This window comes from Protomyctophum parallelum, assembly GCF_964188405.1.
Source record: "Protomyctophum parallelum genome assembly, chromosome: 10".
Taxonomy (NCBI): domain Eukaryota; kingdom Metazoa; phylum Chordata; class Actinopteri; order Myctophiformes; family Myctophidae; genus Protomyctophum; species Protomyctophum parallelum.
In genome coordinates, this window is record NC_139704.1 from 7482785 (window position 1) to 7506203 (window position 23419).

Below are 23419 nucleotides of genomic sequence, written 5' to 3' on the forward strand. Positions count from 1 at the left end.
TGGATAATGAGGAGTTAATTTGGTCTGTGCTGATTAGATACAGCTGGAATGGAGGTACAGGAGATATTTCCTCTGGCCACACAGTCGCAGTCACACTGACTAAATCCATCTGATGAATTAATAATATGGAAATGTAAAGTGAAATATATACATTATACAATTTGAGGTATAGGCCTATTGTACTTTACGTTTCGAATGTCCAGGACCTTTACTTCTACTCCACTGCATCTCAGAGGCAAATATTGTACTTTTACTCCACTACATTGCGGTACTGATACTTTTACTTAAGTAAAACAATTGAGGGGACGCACACACTATATCGGTATATAGTATGTCTAAACTAAAGCCTGTACCCACAATCGAGTACTTTTCCCATACTCTTTACTTTTTCTTTACTCTCTCTCTCTCTCCTCAGGTGTCTGCCAACATCGCTCTGGAGGCCTTTCTGATCCGCCCGTCTAACTTCCTGGGTCTGTCGTGCATGGCGCTCCAGCATGCCCCCGCCGCGGCCCCCCAGGGTGACGGCGGCTCCTCCTCTGTGAAGGGAGAGCAGCGCCGAGGAGGAGACGCCGCGGGGGACTCGCTGCTCAACTTCAAATGCCACACCGTCAACAGCAGCGGCCCGCCTGCTGCCAGTCAGCTCAGTAAGGTACAGTACTAAGGGCTTCACCTCCTTATGTATGAATGAATGGCCCATTGTAACGCGCTTTGAGTAAAGCGCTAAAAAAGAAATTCACTGAACCCTATACATTGCCTCCAATGAGTTGGTCGGTGTGAGCTCGCCAACCTTGGTGTGAGGACGCTGGCTTTGACTGTTCGCCGCTTCACCTCCCAATGTATTAATGAATGAACCATTGTAAAGCGCTTTGAGCAATTCATTATTATTATTATTATTAATATGCTGCATTACTATGTGGGTGTATAGATCGTTTGCAAGACCTACATGTCATTCGCTGATGTGGCAGTCACCTGACCAATTGGGCGGGGTATTTAAGCTCACCTAGACTGCATGCATTCTTCCTGCCTTCCTTATGCATATGGTTCCTGGTTGCTGTTATGTGTTGTTTGCTCCCACCGCCACCCCAGCACCACCGGTGGGCTCTGTTATTTCTGTTCCCCATGGGGGGGTTGTTATTGTATATCTATCTCCCTGCTCTTAATGTTTAATGATGCCTAATGGCGGGGAAATAAGTAACGCGTTACTTCCACATGCTGCCGGAGAAAGTCCCCGGCTTGGATTCCGCAGCTTGCACTCCTCATGCATAGAAGGAAGCATTAGGTCAGTCCGTTGCTCTCCCCAGGTTGGCAGAGGGAGTGCAGCGCCCAGGATTACATTAGATAATAGAATCTAATAGTCATTAGATACATTATAGATAATGGTTACAAAAAATCTGGTTACAAAAATCATAAACATTGTGTATTTTTCTTTCCGTCGTTAAATTCTTCCAAAAGTTGTCTACGGTCAGGTATATTTTATTTGTTCCCAAAAGTATGTTTTAAAATGCAATGGTCGTTTGGTATTTTTTGACACTTTAACAGAGCTCATGGATACAAAGGGGATAGGATGTATAAAGTCACTGGAGAGAAAGAGAGATAGTGTGAAGTTTGGACGTCCGGACGTTGAAGCCCACACTAGCTACAGAACGTGGCCCAGTTCCAAGAGTGTCACTGCGGTCGGTCCCTTTCTTTAGTGCGTTATTGTTGTCCATTCGTCTCTGCAGGGTGACACCCTGTTTGGGCGCCCTGGCAGGCCGTATAGATCAGCCCCGTGATAGGTGTGCCATATTGGAGGAGGCTGTGAATGGGACGAAGGCAATTTGGGAGTCTGTGAATGTAGGCCACTCCCCTGTGATGGATACTGCGGCCTTGTGTCGCTGTCATATTAAATCAGCCACGGCCCCTCCGTGGCTCCGACGCAGCTTGTGGCCCTCCGCAATGACAAAGCTGATGCATTATGCAGAGAAGGGACAAGGCAACAAAACCTCTACTTTTGCATCGGACGGGTGTGGCTCGGAGTCAGATCATCCAGACAGAGTGTCTCTCTATGATGTGTGCGTACATGCACGTGGTGTTGTGCACATTGCGAGTGCGTAGTTTACAGTAAAATCCTCAATGTTATTGATTGAATATACATTAACACCTTGAGTCATCTTCCGTCCTATTAATTGATTACGTTATATGCCCAGGAAGGAGTATTGATCCAAAAGACGGAGAATTACTTGTTTGATATCAGCGTGCGTCACACACTACAGTCTAGTGCGTCATCAAAAGTGCTCCCCCTCCACTTTAAGGGACGGGGGGCTGAGAAAAAAATAAAGGGAAGCTCCGCACACTCAGATCTGCGCACAATCAATGTATTTATTTAGCAAGCTTTCGGTCTACTGACCTTCTTCAGGCAAGGGACGGGAGGCAAAATCTTCTGATGCTAATAACGCTGAATCTAACTCAATGATTCCAATTCTATAACCAGAGGTTGTGTTTTTGACAGCTCATCGCGGTGCTGTCGCTAGTCGCGTTAGAAGTAATCATGCCTCGGGGTGGTCAGTGATCCTCCTGCGGGTGTTTTGGTTAGATGCTATATATGCTATCTGCACAATTGACCTATAGCTAAGCCCCTCCTCAAACTGCTGTGGTCCAATCACAGCTAAGCATAACATGGGTTAGACAAAGCGCTCCACCAATAGTTTTCATATATGATCAAACAAAAAAAAAGTGGCGCAAATCTTTGAATATATATTCTTTAATTCAGAGCGTTAATTCTGTGGATTAATTTACTTTTAATGCGTGGCCCCCTGTGTCCCCCACAAAATGACCGGAACTACTTAACCCATTCTGACCGGGCACCCATTTTGGTGTTGGCATCATGTTATGCTTTAGCTATTGAAAAATAGCAGATCTACAAGCTCATATCGCGCCACCGAGTGGCGCGATACGAGCTTGTAGGTCTGCTATTTTTTGAAAAAAATCGAAGCACGACTGTGACATTTTTAGAATCTGATCTCAGGTCAGAATGGGTTTAATCAGACCAGTGTGTGTCCAGTGGAAAACTCGTATGAATCTGATCTCAGGTCAGAATGGGTTAATAGTCCCACCACGGGACTCGGGCAATCAATTAATACAGTTGCAACCACTATATTAATGGCAAGTATTTCATACAGCTTAAGTTAAAAAAAAATCTGAACTCTCTCTTTAAGTCAGTGTGTGTTTGCGTACATGCGTGCTTGTTGTGCACGTGCGTATGTGTGTGTGCATATGCCTGCTATACATATCCGTCATCCCTGCTCCTCTGCGGTGAGACATGGCACGTCCCTGTGGTTTGTCAGCGATTACAGAGCTTAGTCAGGTTTTAGCTGCAGGCTGTGTGTGTGTGTGTGTGTGTGTGTGTGTGTGTGTGTGTGTGTGTGTGTGTGTGTGTGTGTGTGTGTGTGCGCGCGCGTGCTGAGCTGAAACGAATGGACCATGGGGGCTAGAGCACTAGTTCCCAAACACTGGGTCGGGACCCATTTGTGGGTCGTGGACACAATGTAACGGGTCCCCATAGTTTTTGTTTCCTGCATTTGGTTTTTAATTATTATCATTTCAAAACATTCCCGAAAAAGCTAAACTTTTCATGAATTAATAACAAATTTCAGTAATGTCATGAAGAAATGAAAGAATAACCGAAGAAATTCCATAAATTACAACGAACATTTAAGAAGTAGTGGAAATGGCAATCTGCCATTTCCACTAGTTTCATGGGTCCCCCGGGCGAATATCTAATTTCTGTTTTGGGTCACAGGCTGAAATGTTTGGGAACTACTGGACTAGAGTTACTGCAGTCCCCCTATAGACGAATCCAGGAACGGGTCTCATGGTCGCAGCTTACATATTTCCTGTAGGCGGACTCGATGTAGCTACGGGGTTTAAACCCTCACCAGGCGCAGAGTGACTGATGTTAGTCTGCCTCAAACTTGACTCTTTTACCTGCTTTTTACTAACATTAACATTACAAAGATGCCCAGAACATCGAGATGAACCGGTTTAGTTTATGGCTGCTCCAACATTAGTGGCAACATTAAAAAAAACAAAAAAACTGAATGTCAAAATATCCACCGCGGTGGCTGAGACCAGAGCCATTGAGTAATGGTTGAGACGAAGCAGTGAAAGGTCCTGAAAGATACATAACGTCAGTCTTACCCAATACCCAATCTTTCTGTTTGATGAACAAAAGTCTGTTGTATTTTATACCTCACACTAAGCATTTAAAGTATATATACTATACCAGTACAGACAGCAGTGGTTTAGGCTAACCTGCTGATGAGCTCTACATGCGCAAGCTTATAGAGCGTCGCAGTCCCGCCCCCTACCAGGGCCCAGGAAATGATTCCCCGTTCATTTTCCTCATAGACATTTCAAAAAGTATTTATTTAAAGACCTTTTAAGCATCGTACAAAGCCAACTCGAGTTGTGAGAAATCATGACAACAAACAAACATTTTCGGGCATTAGAAAGAAGAAGAAAACGGCAGGTTACAACACTTTCTTTTCTTGGCCCAATCCGCCATTCCTTCACCGGGTAAAAGAACACAGCTTTCACTAATGGAATTGCATTTTATGTTTCCGTTTGTCCATATGGTGTGGTGTACTGGTGTACATGACATGGTGAAGTATTGTAGTCAGTGCATGCAATTGCAACAACCACCGATCTTGTGAAAAACGAAAACAGGACTGCCAAATATTCTAATCTTTCTTTCTGCCAGTAGAGGGTGTGCGCGCAACATCATCATCATACGCGGGAACGCCTACTGAGTGGCAAAAAACGACTTTCTGGCCTTGACAGCCCATACATCCAAACAAGGTCCACATCTGATTGCATTAAACAACGTTAAACTCACTTTGCCATTCACATAGCCACTCGATTTGCCACTGAATTTATGCATGTGCATATACTGTACCCTCTATAATTATATTCTGTGAGACACATATCCCAGTTTTTTTGCCGGGTCAAACAATGGAATCATGTGACGTTGATCCCCTTCCCCTATTCGCTCATACTAGCAGTGGTGGAAAGTACTTTTACTTAAGTACTGTACTTATGTACAATTTTGAGGTATTTGTACTTTACTTGAGTATTTCCAATTTCTAGTACTTTTACTTCTACTCCACTACATCTCAGAGCCAACATTTTTACTTTTACTTCAGTACAATTATTTGAATTTTTTTGTTACTAGTTACTTTGGCTATTTTAATTTTGATTAGAAAACATACATTAACCACCTCAACCCTATACATTTCGGCCATTTGAAAATAGCCAATCTACAAGCTCACAATGCGTCGCCACATTGTGAGCTTGTAGATCTGCTATTTTCAATAGAGTTTGTACACATTTTGAACTTTTTTACTATTATTCCCTCAAGTACATTTTCAATTCCGTAATTTTACTTGTAACGAAGTAGTTCTAAATTGCAGTATTGGTACTTTTACTTAAGTAAAACTATGGAGTACTTTTTCCACCACTGCATACTAGGACATGACATATGTATAGGCAGATGAATACTTGTGTTCTGTGCTCACCGCAGGGAATCTAACTTATTATAGTAGATTGATGTGTGCTATACTTTGGACAAGCAGTTGTACACATTCATTGCCTTGGCATGCTGTGCACCTAGCTGTCTCAATTTGACGAAGCCAAACTCCCAGTGTCGCCAATTAAATGTGTGTCTTGCCAGTGCACCATAAAACCTCTAATTGCCTGTAGCCCACTTCCTTATTGTAGTCTGGCTGGGAGATAGCTTCATATTTGAGCAAATATACTCCTTTCTACAGGATGATACATGCGTTCTCCGTGTATTTTGTTATTTTGCTGGTGATAAAATCTGAATGAGAACATGGACCAAACTTACAGTCAACTATGAGACACTCTTATGTTGACAGACTCTAACAGAGCATTTCATTTCTTTAACCCATTTTGGCCTGACATCGAAATTAAAAAAAATACTGTTTTCTTTAATACCTCATGTTTCTGTATCTGTGGTGCTCAATATTTCATGTCAAGGACCCCAAAAATGATATGTAATTGGCCACCGACCCCCATCTGAAAATATGTTATTCCAGGAACGCCTCAGAAGCAAAGACTTTAGTTAAAAACGTTCGCTTTGCGCCACATTTTCACAAATTAAAAAAAATAGCAGACCTACAAGCTCGTATCGCGCCACTCGGTGGCGCGCTATGAGCTTGTAGATCTGCCATTTTTCAATAGCTAGTAAGTTCATTACACTTAAACATTAATACAATTATGTCATGTTTACATGCCTAGTCAAGCAGTCTGTACATCGCATGGGGTCACATATATTAATTACATCGATAACACACAAGAAAAGACAAGTGATCTTGCTCTTTTGGAAGGAAAAAAAAAAACAACAGAAGGCAGCAACGCGACACTCTTCCATGGCTATGTTGCAATATAGCACTAACGGGCAACGGCAAAATATATCTTTTTCACATGTATTATTAGTTTTATACATTTTAGGAGTGAAAACATGTGTTTAGAAACATATATGATTTAATTTGTTGGAAATGGGATGCAGGCTTGAACAATGTCTTCTCCAGCTGGAGAGGGACGAGTGGGGGAGAGAGTGGCCAATCAAATCGCACCAAAAACACGGTCCCCCTGACCGTTCAGCCGACTGAGTAGTAGTGAAATTTTTTCAGCCTTGCTAGTGTTAAAGGATTTTCTTGTCTCTGTTTCACTGGGAAACCTAAAGGTTAGCCTGCCTTGCCTCGTGTACTGGGAGAGCTGGGGAGTGTTGTCGCACCACGTGAGGACCTCTCTGCTTGCCCCTCACCGCTTAAGGGCTTGATGAGAGGTAAGCAGCTGGAACGGATTGGTGTCCGCTGCAATGGCCTTTATTAATGACCCTTAACGTGGTCCATGACACGGAAAGCAGCTCTGCGGTCCAAAATAAAGACTTTTAGGTTTGTTTTATTTCTTTATGTGACACAGGAGCAACACCACGTTGCAACACCACTGAATGAGTAAATTACTTATACAAGTGAGTCGCGTTATATTTACCTAAATTACCAGCCAAAGTACATTCCAAATAAACAATTATTAGCCACGTTATGTTGTTATATCAGTTTAATTAATAAAAAACATAATACAGCCGTTAGCACTGTGAATTCAACATCCGGTGAGGAGAGGATACGGATCGTGTATGTGTTGTGTATGGAAATCAGCGCATACAGCTTACCGGATGTAAGCCTTGCACACTAAATAGAAAAATATAGGCTACAGTCTGCCACTGTATGTTGAGGAGAAACCCCAGCTCAGCTGCTGTTTATAACATCGCGCAGTTATTGAATTCATGAACATTTACATGCTTCCCTGAGAGGGAGAGAGAGAGAAAAAGGAAAGTTCCACGGGTCTGGTCGCTTGCAGAAAAGTTTACAGATAAAGAAGGACTGACAAAGAGCTGGCGATATTTAGCCTATATGCCAGAATAGGCTGTGAAACAAATTAATCCACAGCAGCAGGCCTACATAGTCGCTTGCAGAAAGAACTGTTCTTTTGACTGACAAAACATTTAGAGGTTCGGGAGGTCTATCTGGTTGGAATGATTTCAAACACTTTTTATTTTGTATCGCGCATCGGCAAGCGTTCTCGCTTCATGGAAAGTAAATGTCGGGTCGAGTCTAACCGAGCATGCATTCAATAACACCCCACCCTCATCATGGATAATAATCATTGTATTCATATTCCTATTATCTTATCAAAATAATAAACAAATTCCAAGTTAATTAACCAGCCAAACGTATATGATTTAATTCGTTGGACATGGAATGCAGGCCTGAACAATGACGTCTCCAGCTGTCTGTTTGTGTGTTCTTTTTTTTCTCCACCACTCTTTTCTATAAAACATAACTCGCTCAAAAAAAATTCAAAATACCATGTAAACTACAGAATTGGGACTTTCATTTGGTATATAGATCGGTTATGTAGGCCCTCTCTACGAAACGATATCAAGTGAAAAGGAAATGTCGGGAAATCGGTTTATTGTGTAAAAGATTGGATATACGTCTTTTCAAATACGGCCGTTAGCACTGTGAATTCAACATCCGGTGAGGAGAGGATACGGATCGTGTATGTATTGTGTATGGAAATCAGCGCATACAGCTTACCGGATGTAAGCCTTGCACACTAGCAACAGCAGCAGCATTTGAGAGAGGGAGGAGGAGGGGAAAAAAATTGCCTTGCGTGCAGGCAGACTTGCAGATCAGTTCCACGTCGCTTGCAGAAAGAACTGTTCTTTTGACTGACAAAACATTTAGCGGTTCGGGAGGTCTATCTGGTTGGAAATATTTCAAACACTTTTTATTTTGTATCGCGCATCGGCAAGCATTCTCGCTTCATGGAAAGTAAATGTCGGTCGAGTCTAACCGAGCATTCAATAATGATATAATAATAATAATAACAATGATAATAATCATTGTATTCATATTCCTATTATCTTATCAAAATAATAAACAAATTCCAAGTTAATTAACCAGCCAAACGTATATGATTTAATTCGTTGGACATGGAATGCAGGCCTGAACAATGCCGTCTCCAGCTGTCGGAGGTGACAGACGAGTGGGGGAGAAAGGGGGACGGCGGTCGCTTGTGCCGATTATAGTCAGACTGAGTAAGAGATATATGCCTAAAATCATATTTACAAAACGTTTCAAATGGGGGAAAAAACAGAGATGATTTCAATCGAATATTTAGACAAAGTCATGCAAGGGGAACTTTCTCTGGACTCCATGGGCTAAGAAAATAAACATTGAAATCTCAAATTCGGTCAGAACGGCTGCTCAGACTTCCTAGTGTTAAGGGTTGTTCCCATACATGTAGCTCTTCTTTACTCTTATTAGAAAAAGATGAGTGATGAAGAGTTCGCAGTAAATTTGTGGAGAGTAATTCCATTAATATGTCAGCGACACAGAAACATAAAGCGCACACAAAATGCCATCAAATGCCATCAAAAAGACAAGGCACATTGTCGCAGACAGGCCTCAATGTGAAAAGAGATTAAATGAATACATCTTGTGATTCTTGTCCCTGTTGTCGTCACCTGGGACTTGAAATGCCTAGCGGGTATTTAAAGAGAGTGGCACGCACGGGTTTGCAGAATGCATTGTATATGCAGTGCAGTGAGGTACTGTATATATATATATACACACACAGACATGTGTCTGTCTGTATTCCCTGCAGAGCACTTACACTGTACACTGACCTCCTCATGTCTATGATTATTTTAGCTTGTACTGTCTTACAGACAGTACAGTACATGGAAAGGAACGCAAGCAGAGAAAAGAGCAATGCTTCATAAAAATGTTCGCTCTAAAAGAATATATTCAAAGATTTGTGCCACATTTTCACAATTTAAAAAAAAATAGCTAAAAGTAGGCTATAACATAATGCTTAAAACACCAAAAGGGGTCCCTGTTCTGAATGCGAATAATGCACACACTGAAAGGGATGTGGAAATATTTTGTGAACGTCATCTAGTACGAGAGTGGCGACACTAGCGTTGACTCCCATTGTTAACAATGGAATGCGGAAGTGCTCATTCTATCTCAATGGGATAGTTCCAATGTTTGGAACTATAGCCCATAGTACCCGGCTTTATGACTCTGGGCCGACCGGCCCATGGGTCGGCCGGTTGATTCACCTCGTCCCATTTTGCATAGCGAGTACTTTCTACTTTTGGTACTTTACGTACATTTTGACCCCAATACTTTTGTTCTTTTACTCAAGTACATTTTGAATTCCGGACTTTTACTTGCAACGGAGTAGTTCTACATTGCAGTATTGATACTTTTACATAAAGATGGAGTGCCGTGATTTTGTTTAGGAGGAATTTTCAAAAACGTGTACAGTATTTGTGGACACGCCCACCAGTTCATTAAGTATGCCTGGTTTGCCTGGTGGCTGGTGATTTGTGGTGATCCCCCTGAACTGAAGCCGCACCCACGGCTGTTGTTGTATGATAAAGGGTGAGGCCGATGATATTGTGATGTCACTTCAGCTTTTTTCATTGGCACGTTTGACTGACAAGGTTTCAGCCTCCGGGAGGAAACCCTAAATACAAAGGGAAGACATCATTGCACATAACAACCACACCAAGGGGTCTAATGAAGTACATGAAAAACTGGAAAAATACAAAAATCACAGCACTCCATCTTTAAGTAAAACACTTGAGTACTTTTTCTTGCACCGCTGCTCAAGGCCACTGATATATTAACTGACTGACTGACTGATAAGTTATTGCTCTCCGTTTCTCTCACTGGCAGAACCTCGGGACCGTTTAGTGCCGTTCTGCGTCCAACTGAACTAAGACACACTCACACACACACACACACACACACACACACACACACACACACACAGCATATGGCCCATATATACAGCCCTGCTGTGCAAACACCATGCCAAAATAGCATCTTCATAAAACATAACCGTTCCAGCAGCAAGGTCACCTTGTTGCATATACTGTACATATAGTTTTAGTTTATATGCCACTAAATGCAGTATCTAGACTATTAAACCACATACGGTACGAAATATAATGCACAGTGCTTTTGTGCATTACATTTAGAGGCGCCCATGCATGCACAGTCAGTCTATCATTCACTCGCCCGTACTGAATGCAAGGTCTCCACAGCTGTTCCCATCCAACTTACAGTACACAGTTTCAGACAATTCCTTCCTAATTGGCAGGGAAAACACAAAAATAGCTGTGACTCGATCTGGTTACTGAACTTTTTCAAAAGAACGCCACTCAAAGAGTGAACGCTTCCCTCTCTATTCCATTCCTCATTTGTGCGCGCAGTAGTGAGTCGTCTTTGACACGAGCTTCAAACGGACTATTTAAATATGGGGAGATCAGGTGCAAGCACTCAACGAAGAACCTGATGTGTCGGATAAGAAAATACTGTTTTGTCAATGCGTACAACTCTTTAAGTATGCATATAATTTTTGCAAAGCTATCGGCATGGATAAGCACTTGCCTGTGGCGGACACACTCTCAAAGCATATAAATGAATCCTTCAGAACTCAATTAGAAAATATTGTTTTCCCTCCAGATTTTCAGGAGACATGAGGGCAAAATCTCATCGTCCTCAATCTGGGAAAATATTTACAATATTAAGCAAGGGTTGTTTTTCACTGAACTGGGATAGCATTATTACTTCAAATGATTTGGGTTAATGCAGTTACGAGCACACATTTATTTTTATTGTATATTGATCATTATAAATAGTGACTGACGATTTCACGTCAACCGATCCAATTCTCAGTTTCAGCTGCTCCGTTACATGCTCAAATATACAGTACGTAGCTTAAGTTATGATATCAGAACAGATTTGTACGGTTTTATAGATAACATTATTTGTAGTGATGCACGATATAATCAGCAGCATATCGAAATCGGCCATAAAAAAAAAGCCATATCGGTATCGGATTGGTCTCAAAATAATCCAGATTATTTTCACAGATATTGATGACACAACAATAATGTGACCGTCAGTGGCTCTGCCGCGTTTGTTTCGTGTAGGCTACTTCTAAGGCAGGTCTGAAGGCAGCATAATCCGTGTAATATCAGAGTCGGTCAGAATCGGTATCCTCAGATATGACCCTGCAAATAATCGGATATTTCATAATCGTGCAACCCTAATTATTTGCTTTAAAAGAGAGATACTTTCACAGACGCTTAACACCATGGTGTGTGTCCCACTGTCCCCTGCACGCTTTGGAGCCCACTCACAGCCAATTACCTAGAAATTGCATAAACATATGGCATGCTGACCCATTTCCAAGATATTGGACATCAGGCGCTGAGCTGATATAGCACAGCATGACACACACACACACACACACACACACACACACACACACACACACACACACACACACACACACACACACACACACACACACACACACACACACACACACACACACACACACACACACACACACACACACACACACACACACACACACACACTCTCTCTTGAGGTGGAGGAGGGGTTAGACTCAGTAATATTTACCAGCTCGGGTCTCCCCTTGCCTTCTTTTCCATTGACAGGTAATTAGCGGAGCCTTTAGGCTGAAGTGGTTCCCACCTTCCTGTCTCCTCAGATAGCCTCCGTCTGCTCCATGGAGCTCTGCTGCTTTTTAATTACACCCACCCACCGCTCTGTGGACTCCACTGTTGTGGGCGTCAGTTTCTTTGTTATTTCTGTGAGTGTGCTTCAAATATATTTTGCATTCATGTGGGTTCTCCTCTCTGTGGGGTTGTGGTGTATATACAGTATGTGTTCTTGTGTTTTTGTGCGATTCTGTGGTCCTGTTTCTTGCGTGTGTGTCTCCGGGCTTATCTGAGTGTGTCTCTGTGTGTGTGTGTGTGATCTATTTCTGTGTGTCTAGGGCCTAGACACACAGAAATAGATCACACACACACACACACACACACACACACAGAGACTAGACTAGACTCTAGGCCTATGTTTTTTTGTTTGTTTTTTGCATGTATGTTCCTGTGTGTGAGTGTGAGTGTGAGTGTATACGTGTATGTGTGCGTGTGTGTGTGTGTGTTTTGGCTCCTGGGGTCATGGGTGTGTGCGTGCGTGCGTGCGTGCACGCGCATGTGTATCAGCCACCCTGTATAGGTTACAACTGCACCAATGGAGCCTGTTGCAGAAAAACAACATTCTGACATAATCACTGCAAGATTTTAAAAGGATTAACTTACTTATACGCTGCGCAAGTTCTGCTCATTAGCACCCTGACCCATACAGTACAAGCACAGGATCGTTCTCCTTGAGAAAGGGAAGGCAAGTCTGCAGCATTTGATGTGCAAAATGCAAATGACTTGGAGGTTAATTGTATAGTATGTGAGCTCAGCAGTGAGTCCAAGTCGGGCATTAACATTTGACAGTCATCAATGTTTTATTAGTTCATGTTTACGCATAATAGAGATTGCGTGCGTGCGTGCATGTCTTTGCGATTGGGTGCATATTATTGCAAACAGCACGCGAAACTTAGGCATTTAGCACAAGTAGACTCTCTTACCCGGAGTGACTTTACTGTACGAAATCAGAGTAAGCAGTGCACTGTAAACATGAACCCTATAGTCAACTTACTGTACGAAATCAGAGTAAGCAGTGCACTGTAAACATGAACCCTATAGTCAACAAACAGCAGGATAAAAGGTCAAGAACAGTGTAGTAGTGCTTCAAAGAAACTAGAATACCTGCTAAAGATTGAACCTAGCATCACGCCATCTAAACAAAATGTGCATTCGTGGTCAAGAAGTAACACGTGCATGCTGGAAGCTTTTTGTTCTTTGCTTGTGTGCGCGTCGGTGTGAATTATAAGCATACAGACGTGTAAGTCTAGCACTAGCAGTATGTGTATCTCTGTCTGTGGGGTGAAGATATGGAATGGTTTGACAGAGGATGTCAACTACAGCAGAAATATAGCACAATTCAGCGGGGGCACGGGGGCACAGTCGATAGTGCTGTCGCCTCACAGCTAGAAGGTCCTCGATTCCCGCTGGGGACGCTGTGGGTGTGTTCCCTTCTCCGCGTCTTTACAGTATGGTAAGGGGCCATGCCAAATTGCACTGCAAGTCTAAGCAGTCTTACTCCAATTGGCCAAAGGGGGGCGCTATAGCAATTTTTTGAAAATTAAACCTTTGAACAGGCTTAACTCATGCCTCATTTGGCCAAAAGTCATGGCACTTAATTGTTTCCACACACTCATGGGCAACACATCTGTCACTTTGGTACATCCGGGTACCGACAACTCATGACGTCTTATTTGTGCATATTGATTTGATACTGCGTATTGTCTTCTCTCTTGGTCCAGCCTTATCGCTGCTTGCAGCTATATTTTGTACTTGATATTGTGAAGATGATCAATTACACTAAACTAAACTAAAAAACTAAACTAAACTAAGTGTATTGTGTCACAGCCGTAAAGGCATTATAGAAATTGTTGCCCCATCCCTCCACAGTGGAATCGCATCTCTTTTTCTCAGAGACGCTGCGTGAAATAAACAGACCTGTGATGCAGCAGCAGCAGCCAGCAGTGGAAAGGCCTTGAATGCTAAACACAGCCGTGTGAGGGGGAAGAGGGACTGAGAGACCGAGACGGGGAGGAGGGTGGGAGACGGAGAAAAGGAAAAGAGACGTGAAATTGAGAAAGAACGAGAATGGATGAGAAACAGTGGGGAAAAGCCACACCAATAAGAGGAAGCTGGAAGAGAAATGAGAGTCGGACAGGCAGAACACGACAGGAGAGAGAGAGAGAGAGAGAGAGATTAGCAAGGAAGGAGGTATAGATCTAGAGTGGTTCCGATGGAGGACAGGAGATTGAGAAAGAGAACATTGTTCCAGTGATGGTTTGAAGATCAGGGAGCCCGCATGGGGAGATCTGTCCGTTTCCGCCCACGTAAAAGAGGAAATGCATGCGCTGCCCTTTTGTTGGAGAAGTGCTGCATGCAGGCATCAAGTCCTCCTATCTCCTGTCATCTTTGGGCACGACTCACGACTCTATTTATCAGTCTCGACCCCCTCTCTCCCAGCATGGCCCAGCCCTGATACTGTTGTAGCTCTCCTGATATGAAGAGCACTTATGCCACACACTGTTTAACCGCACTGTACCCCCCACCAACCCGTCCCCCCCGTCCCACTTTGATCACACAGTCTACCTGGCTCAACCCAGAATAGAACACCGACTGTGTTTTTGTCGTAACCCTGTTGAATCGAATAGTTTTATGCATTACAGAGTTTGCTGTATTATTCACCAAGCCTGTCCCCCCCCCCCCCCCCTTTTCACCGTGTTGCGTTCTATGCAGTCTTTTGGTTTTTTTGATGCTTCAGAATAATGTTCTTCTGTTCTTGACTCTGCACTGGAGACGCGGCGGTTGAAAATACTATCCGCGCACTATAAAACTCCTGTAGTATAGTATAGACTCACTGATGTGACAACTGCTAAGCCATACGTGTCCACTGATTTTGGTAAGGCTTCATGACATTGCTGTCCTTTCCATTTCATATGTATTTTTATATTTTCTTACTCACAACAAGTGCACGGCATGTACAGTATACATATAGTTACAGTATGAATATGGGAACAACATCAAAGACACTACAGAAAACATTCCTTGATTGCCTAAAGATTGTCTTGTAGTTGATATGATTCTCTCTCTCTCTCTCTCTCTCTCTCTCTCTCTCTCTCTCTCTCTCTCTCTCTCTCTCTCTCTCTCTCTCTCTCTCTCTCTCTCTCTCTCTCTCTCTCTCTCTCTCTCTCTCTCTCTCTCTCTCTCTCTCTCTCTCTCTCTCTCTCTCTCTCTCTCTCTCTCTCTCTCTCTCTCTCTCTCTCTCTCTCTCTCTCTCTCTCTCTCGCTCTACACTAAACCCAAGCGTTTAGGTTATCAACAGTTTTAAACACATTTGTAACACTTTTTAAATGTGTCACAGTGTTTAGATTATAAACAGAAGAACACGTTTAATCGCCTGTAACACTTTTTAAACACATAAACGTGTTTAGTTTTTACAATCAAAGTCAGTCATGTAGGTGTTTAGAATTTGAACACTAGGTGTTCCCGTGAGGTGTTTGAGTGAACTCGTGTTCTACTGTATTGTATGACCATTAATAAACATTTGGCATTTTATTATTACACACATGGTGTTTAGGTTTAAACGCGTCACATGTTCCAGGGATTTACATATGCAGTACGTACAGTATGCAGTATATCACATGCAGAGGTAAAAAACGTTACATTTTCAGCCGCTATTATATTTTCATACATTCATTGTTCATTGAATGAAGCACATCATTACCTCGTTATTTTGTTGATGTGTACAGTAAGTACATTAGAAGAGAACGTATGATCACGACAAAACAATACAGACTAGGGTCGTCCCAATCTGATCGGGTGATCGGAAATCGGTTCCGACCACATGATTTTCAAAAGATCGGAATCGGGGAGAAAAGATCGGATTTCTAATTGTCTAATGTCAATCTCAAAGAAAGATGTATAAGCAATGAGATTTTGTAAAAACTGTGTATGCTACAGTAGTTGTTTTCCTTCTGGTCCCAGTCAGAGATCATCAGAGGCATGAAAGACACGTATGATGAAAACAAAGGAAATGCATGATGGCTGTAGTACTCTCTCTGAATGAGAGAGATAAGAGTTTTAACTTGACTTCAGTTCTATAAGCTGTAGAACTGTATTCACTCTAATTAACCAATACATCATTATCTGTCTATGATTCCATGCATGCAAAAAAACAAAAACACAATGACAGTCATTCTAATAAAAGTATAGTCACATTTTGCCTTTCGATAATTGAAAGGCAACACGACAGACTAAACTAGAGTGACATGCAGTAGGATATTTGCTAATTGTGATATGGCAAAAGTGTTATATAAAAAAGATAAAGATCGGATCGGAAAAAGATCGGTATCCGTACGTCTCAAAATAAAATGATCGGAATCGGATCGGGATCAAAGAAACGTGATCGGGACGTCCCTTTTACGGACGTGAAATCACTGCCAAAAGGTGACTTTTACCATCTCCTATCTGTACAAGAGTCTGCAGTGCAGCACATGACACGCCTTCCTGTTTGGAATGCTGCAGCTGTGTGTGTAAAATAAATAACATGAGTTTCTCACATAACACAAACGGTAGAGTAGACCTCACCAGGCTCGGGCCCCAAGGGCGTACCTTTGTTTTGTCATAACATTTATTACAGTATTGCTACATTTTATGATGGATGCTTGAAGTTGATTTTTGTCATTTAAATATGTTTCACCATCTCCTTCTCCTGCAGGCTCTCTCTTTCTCTCTGTCTGTCTCTCTCTCTTGTCTTGCTGGCCTCTGTTAAAGTTACTTATCTCCACCGGAGGCGAGGGATTATGTTTTCGCTCCTGTGAGTCAGTCTGTTAGCAGCTAATCACAGGCACTGATCGGCATGAAATTGCAGGCACACTCCCAGTTGGCCACCTGTGCCCCAATTCAAGCCTTTTTTGTTGTTGTCAAACACAGTTTTTGGTACTACTCAAACTGCTTATCAGACGGAACGTTACGCCATTATGTGACATTTAGAAACAGGTGGTACACTACGCAGGACCGTTCCAAACTCCAATGCTGCTCAATATTTGCCACTCAGTCTAGATGAGCACATGTATCCCGGTGGAAAAGTGATGCATGTGCAATTGTGCAAACTAGCAACTCTGTACTAGTTGCTAGTTAGCAAGCACTCATGGCCATACTATTGACTATGGCCAGTGCTTGTTCTTGGGCACACACATCTATCAGACAAATTAATTGAATTGGTTGCAGCTGTCTTTACCCTATGACATATGTAATGAAGGATTCATTGCCAATCAAGAGACCTGTGATGAGACATGAGTTGAATGCTGTCGTCTTGTGTTGAAGATGAATTCTATCGTCACCTTGTGTGTGTCCGAGGAAAGGGCCAAAGTGCAGATGAATTGAGGCAGAGAAGATTCATACTGTACAGTGAATTGAGGCAGGGAAGATTCATACTGTACAGTGAATTGAGGCAGAGAAGATTCATACTGTACAGTGAATTGTAACGTCTCAAAACAAGAGGATCAAGGCTCATAGCTCCAAAAAGGGGAGCAGGAAATAATCCAGAGTCCAGGGACAGGCAAAGTCAAACAAACAGGTATGGCAGAGGGCGACCGGAAAGCAAGGACATTGGCCTAGGGCGGTGGACTAGACAGGGCAGGAACACTGGACTGGATAGAACTGGACTGGAACGGGAACAAAGTACTGGCTGGGACAGGACAGCATGGTCTGGGAAGCAGGCTAAAGGGCAGAGGGGCTAGATTAGCTGTCAAGCTCAACTATTTCAGTCAATACATCTGCATAGCCACGCCAGGCCATCTGTATAAGTGCCGCTTTCAGAGTGGTTCTCTACTCCTCTAAAGCTGGTGGACATCTTGCTGCTAATCCACACGAGGGCCTGGACAGCAGTGTGAGTCACCTCGCCAAGTTTGGCCACAGCCGGGGACTATGTCTCTGGCCAGATTGTACCGTCACAGTATGTGTCAGGAGCCATGTGCAGAAAGCTGGTTCAATAATGTGAATCTATTGCGTCAAAGAGGTGCAAGGCTTGCAGCATGGGACGAAGGAGGCAAGGGACGAAGAATGAGATTGTATAAACATATCCCCCAATAAGTTCCAACTGCTGTCTACTCCAATGAAGCCCTTTTTGACATGTGTCATTTGTTTGCCATATTACAATATTTCCAGATGATAATCCTTATCACCTACCTACTATGATTTTTAGAGGTGGGGTGCTCTCTGCGTCAACATTATGGATAGCACCTAAACCTATAGTCTTCACATCCACTATTTCAGCTCATATTTACACAGTACACACACACACAAGTCCCCACACACTCTCTCCATCATGTGTCAGTGTCTCTGATTATACTTATTTGCACAACAGTGTCATTCCACCCACCAAAAACAGCCGGTCTACAAGCTCACAGCACGTTGCAGAAAGGAACATAGATCGGGCTATTATTTATGGTGCGCAACACATGGTGAAAGAATCGGTCCAAGTACAGTTGTAACCGAGGTCAGGCCGTTTTATTAAGAATTGTAACTGAGGTCCGTTTTGGTTTTGACTAAGAATAGAGGGTGTAAAACTCCCCTGGTTGCTCCGTGGGCCAACCAGGCGTCCCACCGCCTCCCACGCTGCTATAATCTGCCCTGTACTGCACACTGTACCACTTTTATCGTCCACCTACTGCTTCGTGTGGCTACAAATCACAGCTCTATTGACTCTCCTCCTCCTCCTCCTCCTCCTCCTCCCACATTTTTGGGGAGAGCAGCCCGGAGGGAGCTCGTCATAGTCAGTCTCCTCTATTCTCCGTCTCTTTCTGCTTGTCTTCTCCTCACCGGAGACCCCCCCCCCCCCCCCCCCTTCCCCGTTCCCTTCTCTTTCCGTCTGTTGCGAGCTGCTTTTCCTCCCCTCGTCTGTCTGTGTGTGGTAATTAGAGCTCAATTAACCAAGCATTAGGATGCATGCTGTAGGAACTGACAGCATCAAGGTCAGTGAAGGGGGCCGCTGGCGAAGGACCGCTGACACACGACAAGAAGCGCACACAAACACACACACACACACACACACACACACACACACACACACACACACACACACACTTTGAGACAAGTACACGTGCACATGCAGCATTACACACATTCTAGTACAGACAGATATAAGAGGCATGCGTGTGCGCTTTTCAAAGCTTGTTCAGGCTCACCCGCCATATATACTGTATACACATCATACTGACAGAATGCAAACCTAGTATACTGTTCAAACAAGCTCATGGAACCTGATTAAACACACGTAGGTACTCTCACATGCGCGCACACACGCGCGCACACACACCCTCCTCCTCCTCCTCGGTAGTCCATCGTTGTCGAAGATGACGTAGCACAAAGAAAGATGCTTTGATCATACAGTACTAAAGAATTTGTTAAACCTATTTCTTATCCGTGCAGTTTATTAATAAACTGACATTGTCATCGTCATGCAGTATCTATAGAGCGTCGCAGTGCCCTTTCAGGGCAGAAGAGAATTCCCCATACATTTTTCCCATAGATGTTTCAGAAAGTATTCATATAAATACCTTTGAAGCCTCTGTCAAAGCCAACTCGGCTACTGACAACTCATGACAATAAACACAATGTTTTGGGACAAACTACTAATTAGAAAGTAGGAAGAAAAATGCGGATTACATACTCACAGAATGTGCTGTACACATGGGGCTGCAAATGTAACATAACGGACCCATAAGGGTCCATATATATTTTATCTTTAGTTTGCACACTCTCAGACTTATACATTCATAAACACTGAGGAGTTCTACAGTGTATAGAGGGTATGCGCGTGACATCATCAAAATCATCAAACCCGGAAGTTATGGAGGAATGCCTACTGAGTGGCAAAAAACTACTTTCTGGCCTTGACAGCCCATGCATCCAAACAGAAAAGTCCTATCTGATTGCATTAAATAACGTTAAACAATGTTGACTTGCCACTCGATGTGCCATTCACTTTAAGCATGCGCATACCCTCTATTGGTGTCCAGAAACCACAAGACAAACAATATGCAAGCGTAAACCTACACTGTCATTTGTCACATTACTAGTCTGGTGTCTTTCTTCTCCCTCTGCAACACAGCACACCCCCCCCCCCCCCCCTCCCCCCCACTCCACCATGCCTTTTATCAGCCGCATCCAGATCAGGGTTTCGTATAGAAGTGGAATGGCGTCCAATTCCCTGAAAAGAGATGGTGGTGGCGAAGGGGGGTGAGGGTTAGGGGGTGTTGAGGATAAGGAAGGAAGAAAGCTTTTCTTCCCTAATTGCTCTGCAGTGTGTTTAGCATGTTGTTGCGCCATCTGTGCGCTCCTGTGGTTTGCTCAATTAGAAGCCGTAGATTAACGAGATCGGAGCGGTGCTCCGCTCTGGTGGCGTTTGCTTAGATTTACTGCGGTTCTGGAATATGGCTGCGTCGTTCACAAGCTAATTACAATAACACGGTGCCGTTCCCCCGAATAGTGGGATCCCTCTGTCGCTCTCTTTTTCACCCCCCCCCCCTGCTTCCTCCATCTCCCTCTCTCTCTCTTTCCAATCACTAACCCTGTTTTCTTTTTTTCACCCATCTCTCTCTGTCTTTTTCTCCTACACACCCCCTTTCTGTCTCACTTAACACTTTGTTTATCTATATTGTTTATACATTATATTGCGCCAGCAGAGCGTGCAAGTACTGCGATCGTCTGGGTATGTATGTATGTATGTATGTCGGTGTTGTCCACCGGCCAATAAGGGATGTATACATGTATGTATGTACAACAGTATGTATGTATGTATGTATGTCAGGGTATGAATGGTGGTCCCTAATTGGCTGTTGATGGTGACGTAACTAAGATACGCTTCAAGGTTGGTGTAAGGTCAATAACAGGTCTAAAGGATTTAGGACAGCAGTTGTAATAGACATTAGTTAGTAGCAGTATTTGTTTATTTATTTTTTTGTAATGTGTGTGTTTCTTTTATTATTTACTTTATCCGTCAGCCCCTGCAGCATTACACATGCCAAGTGTAATATACTACAGTACACGTACGTGCATACACGCAGTGTTGTTCATGTAGTATTCTATGCAAATTTCAGCGGAAACACTTTGGAACGTTCATTCACATTCAGCTCTTTAGTACAGAACCCTCTCAGAACAGCTGTGCCCACCCACTCTCAGTCCTTCTCTCCAGTTCTCTCTCTATATATAGATCTCTCTCGCTCGCTCTCTCTCACTCAGCTCCATCACTTTGGAGTTGGTTGGAAATTTCACATTAAACTCCCACCAGGCTGACTGAATGCACACGATTAATTTAGCCCCACTCCCAAGTATCAATATATGCTCTCACCGCCGGGATGCAATATCCAATAAACATTACTATATGCATTCATGCACAGTACAGTACAGTACAGTACAGTACAGTACAGTACAGTACAGTACAGTACAGTACAGTACAGTACAGTACAGTACAGTACAGTACAGTACAGTACAGTACAGTACAGTACAGTACAGTACAGTACAGTACAGTGGAGTTTAGTAGGCGGCAGAGAGAAGTGGAGTTGTCTAAAAGCACATTTCGAGCCTGATTTATACTAAAACATACAATGGTGCCCGCGGTTTAATTCACTGCCTAACACTCTCTCCAGATTTGACCATTGGTATACTGTATGCTGTGCTACCAGTATATATGCCTCAGTACTATCTACCACGTCTCTGTATAAATTGTCAGTGGATCAGCTCTGAATCGTGTCATTCACTGTTTGTCATACATTTGTTCCCGTCTGTCCCCTATATAGGCCTACTACAGTCGCTGAGCTCTGAGCACCTGTCATCTTTGCACCACGTGAGCGCGTATGCATTCTGACTGTTGCTCATTCCGCTCACAAGGATGCAGGCCGCATTGAAATGGCAGCCACAGCGCAGTCTGTCCGTCTAATAGCCCGATACTGCAGATGGTTGTGCGTGAGTGTGTAATGTATATGGTGAACTGTCTATCTATCACATGCGCTGTATCTCCATAAGAGGTCCTGTCATCTACCACTTTATGTATTCTGCTCCTACGCCTCGCGATGGCGGCGTATTGAAATGGGCTGCACGGCGCAGTTCTGTTCCGTGCTGTATAGAGACGGGGGAAGCGGTAGAGACTGGACCGCAGTAATTATGATCGAGGTGCCTGATCCTGCTTCACAGGCCTGGAATGTTAATGCTTCATCAGGCCTGGCTGACGCAGAGCGGAGCAGAGGAGAGGAGAGCAGAGGAGAGGAGAGGAGAGGAGAGGAGAGGAGAGGGGAGGCATGGGACTCTGTGAAGGGGGGGTTAGAGAAGCGGCCTCATGCAGACATCAGTGAGACGGTTCTCGGATTCGAATGCCATCAATGCATTGAAAGGGACAACATCACGATTAAACAGAGCATCGAATGCTCTCAGTAGCCGCCTACTGCCGTACCGCAGCCATCATCAGGGTCGAAACTTTACATTGTGACGTTTTGGGAGGAATTCAGTATAGGCGGCATTCTGTGTTCTGTTTTGACAGCGACTAATGCACGCACTCCGCCATTACAAACCCTAACACTACATCTAACCCTAACCTCAGTCTTAACCGGCCACATAAGTCCCTTAACCTCATATCAGTCTTAACCGGCCACGTAAGTCCCCTAACCTCATATCAGTCTTAACCGGCCACGTAAGTCCCCTAACCTCGTATCAGTCTTAACCGGCCACGTAAGTCCCCTAACATCATATCAGTCTTAACCGGCCACATAAGTCTCTTAACCTCATATCAGTCTTAACCGGCCACGTAAGTCCCCTACCCTCATATAAGTCTTAACCGGCCACGTAAATCAGTTGACAACGCGCGTCGTCGCTGTCAAAGCAGTAGCCGTGATATCAACCACACAGAATGCAGCCTACTGAGATCTTGGTAGAGGTCAGTATAGACGGCTATATTAACTGCCCTTATTAAATGTGACTTTGTTCCTTTCCCTGCATTGATGGCAATTGAAACGGATCCCTTTGTACACCCTCAGATTTAAATTGTTGTGCACGGTGTACTGATTGTACTGTGCGAACGAGGCATGCATTTTGGGCACTTAGATTCCACTCATCTACGGCGCCTTACACCAAGTGCAAGTGTAGAATACACATTCATTTTTAAATGACCAACATTATAATCAGCTAATTGTCAGAAGTACCAGGTCATTTCCAGACTGTTATTAGATATAATTTTATGCTATTTAAATATTAACACTAGCCATGAGTCGTTACAATACA

At 43.4% G+C, this 23419-nt stretch overlaps 1 protein-coding gene across 1 annotated transcript in view; it reads left to right on the forward strand.

Moving 5' to 3' along the window:
- Positions 1-23419, forward strand: part of adgra1b (adhesion G protein-coupled receptor A1b) — a 234688-nt gene that overhangs the window by 87014 nt on the left and 124255 nt on the right. Inside the window, exon 12 of the mRNA XM_083774158.1 lies at positions 416-649. Within this exon, the coding sequence (XP_083630284.1) occupies positions 416-649 (234 nt within the window). The remainder of the gene's footprint in view (positions 1-415; positions 650-23419) is intronic.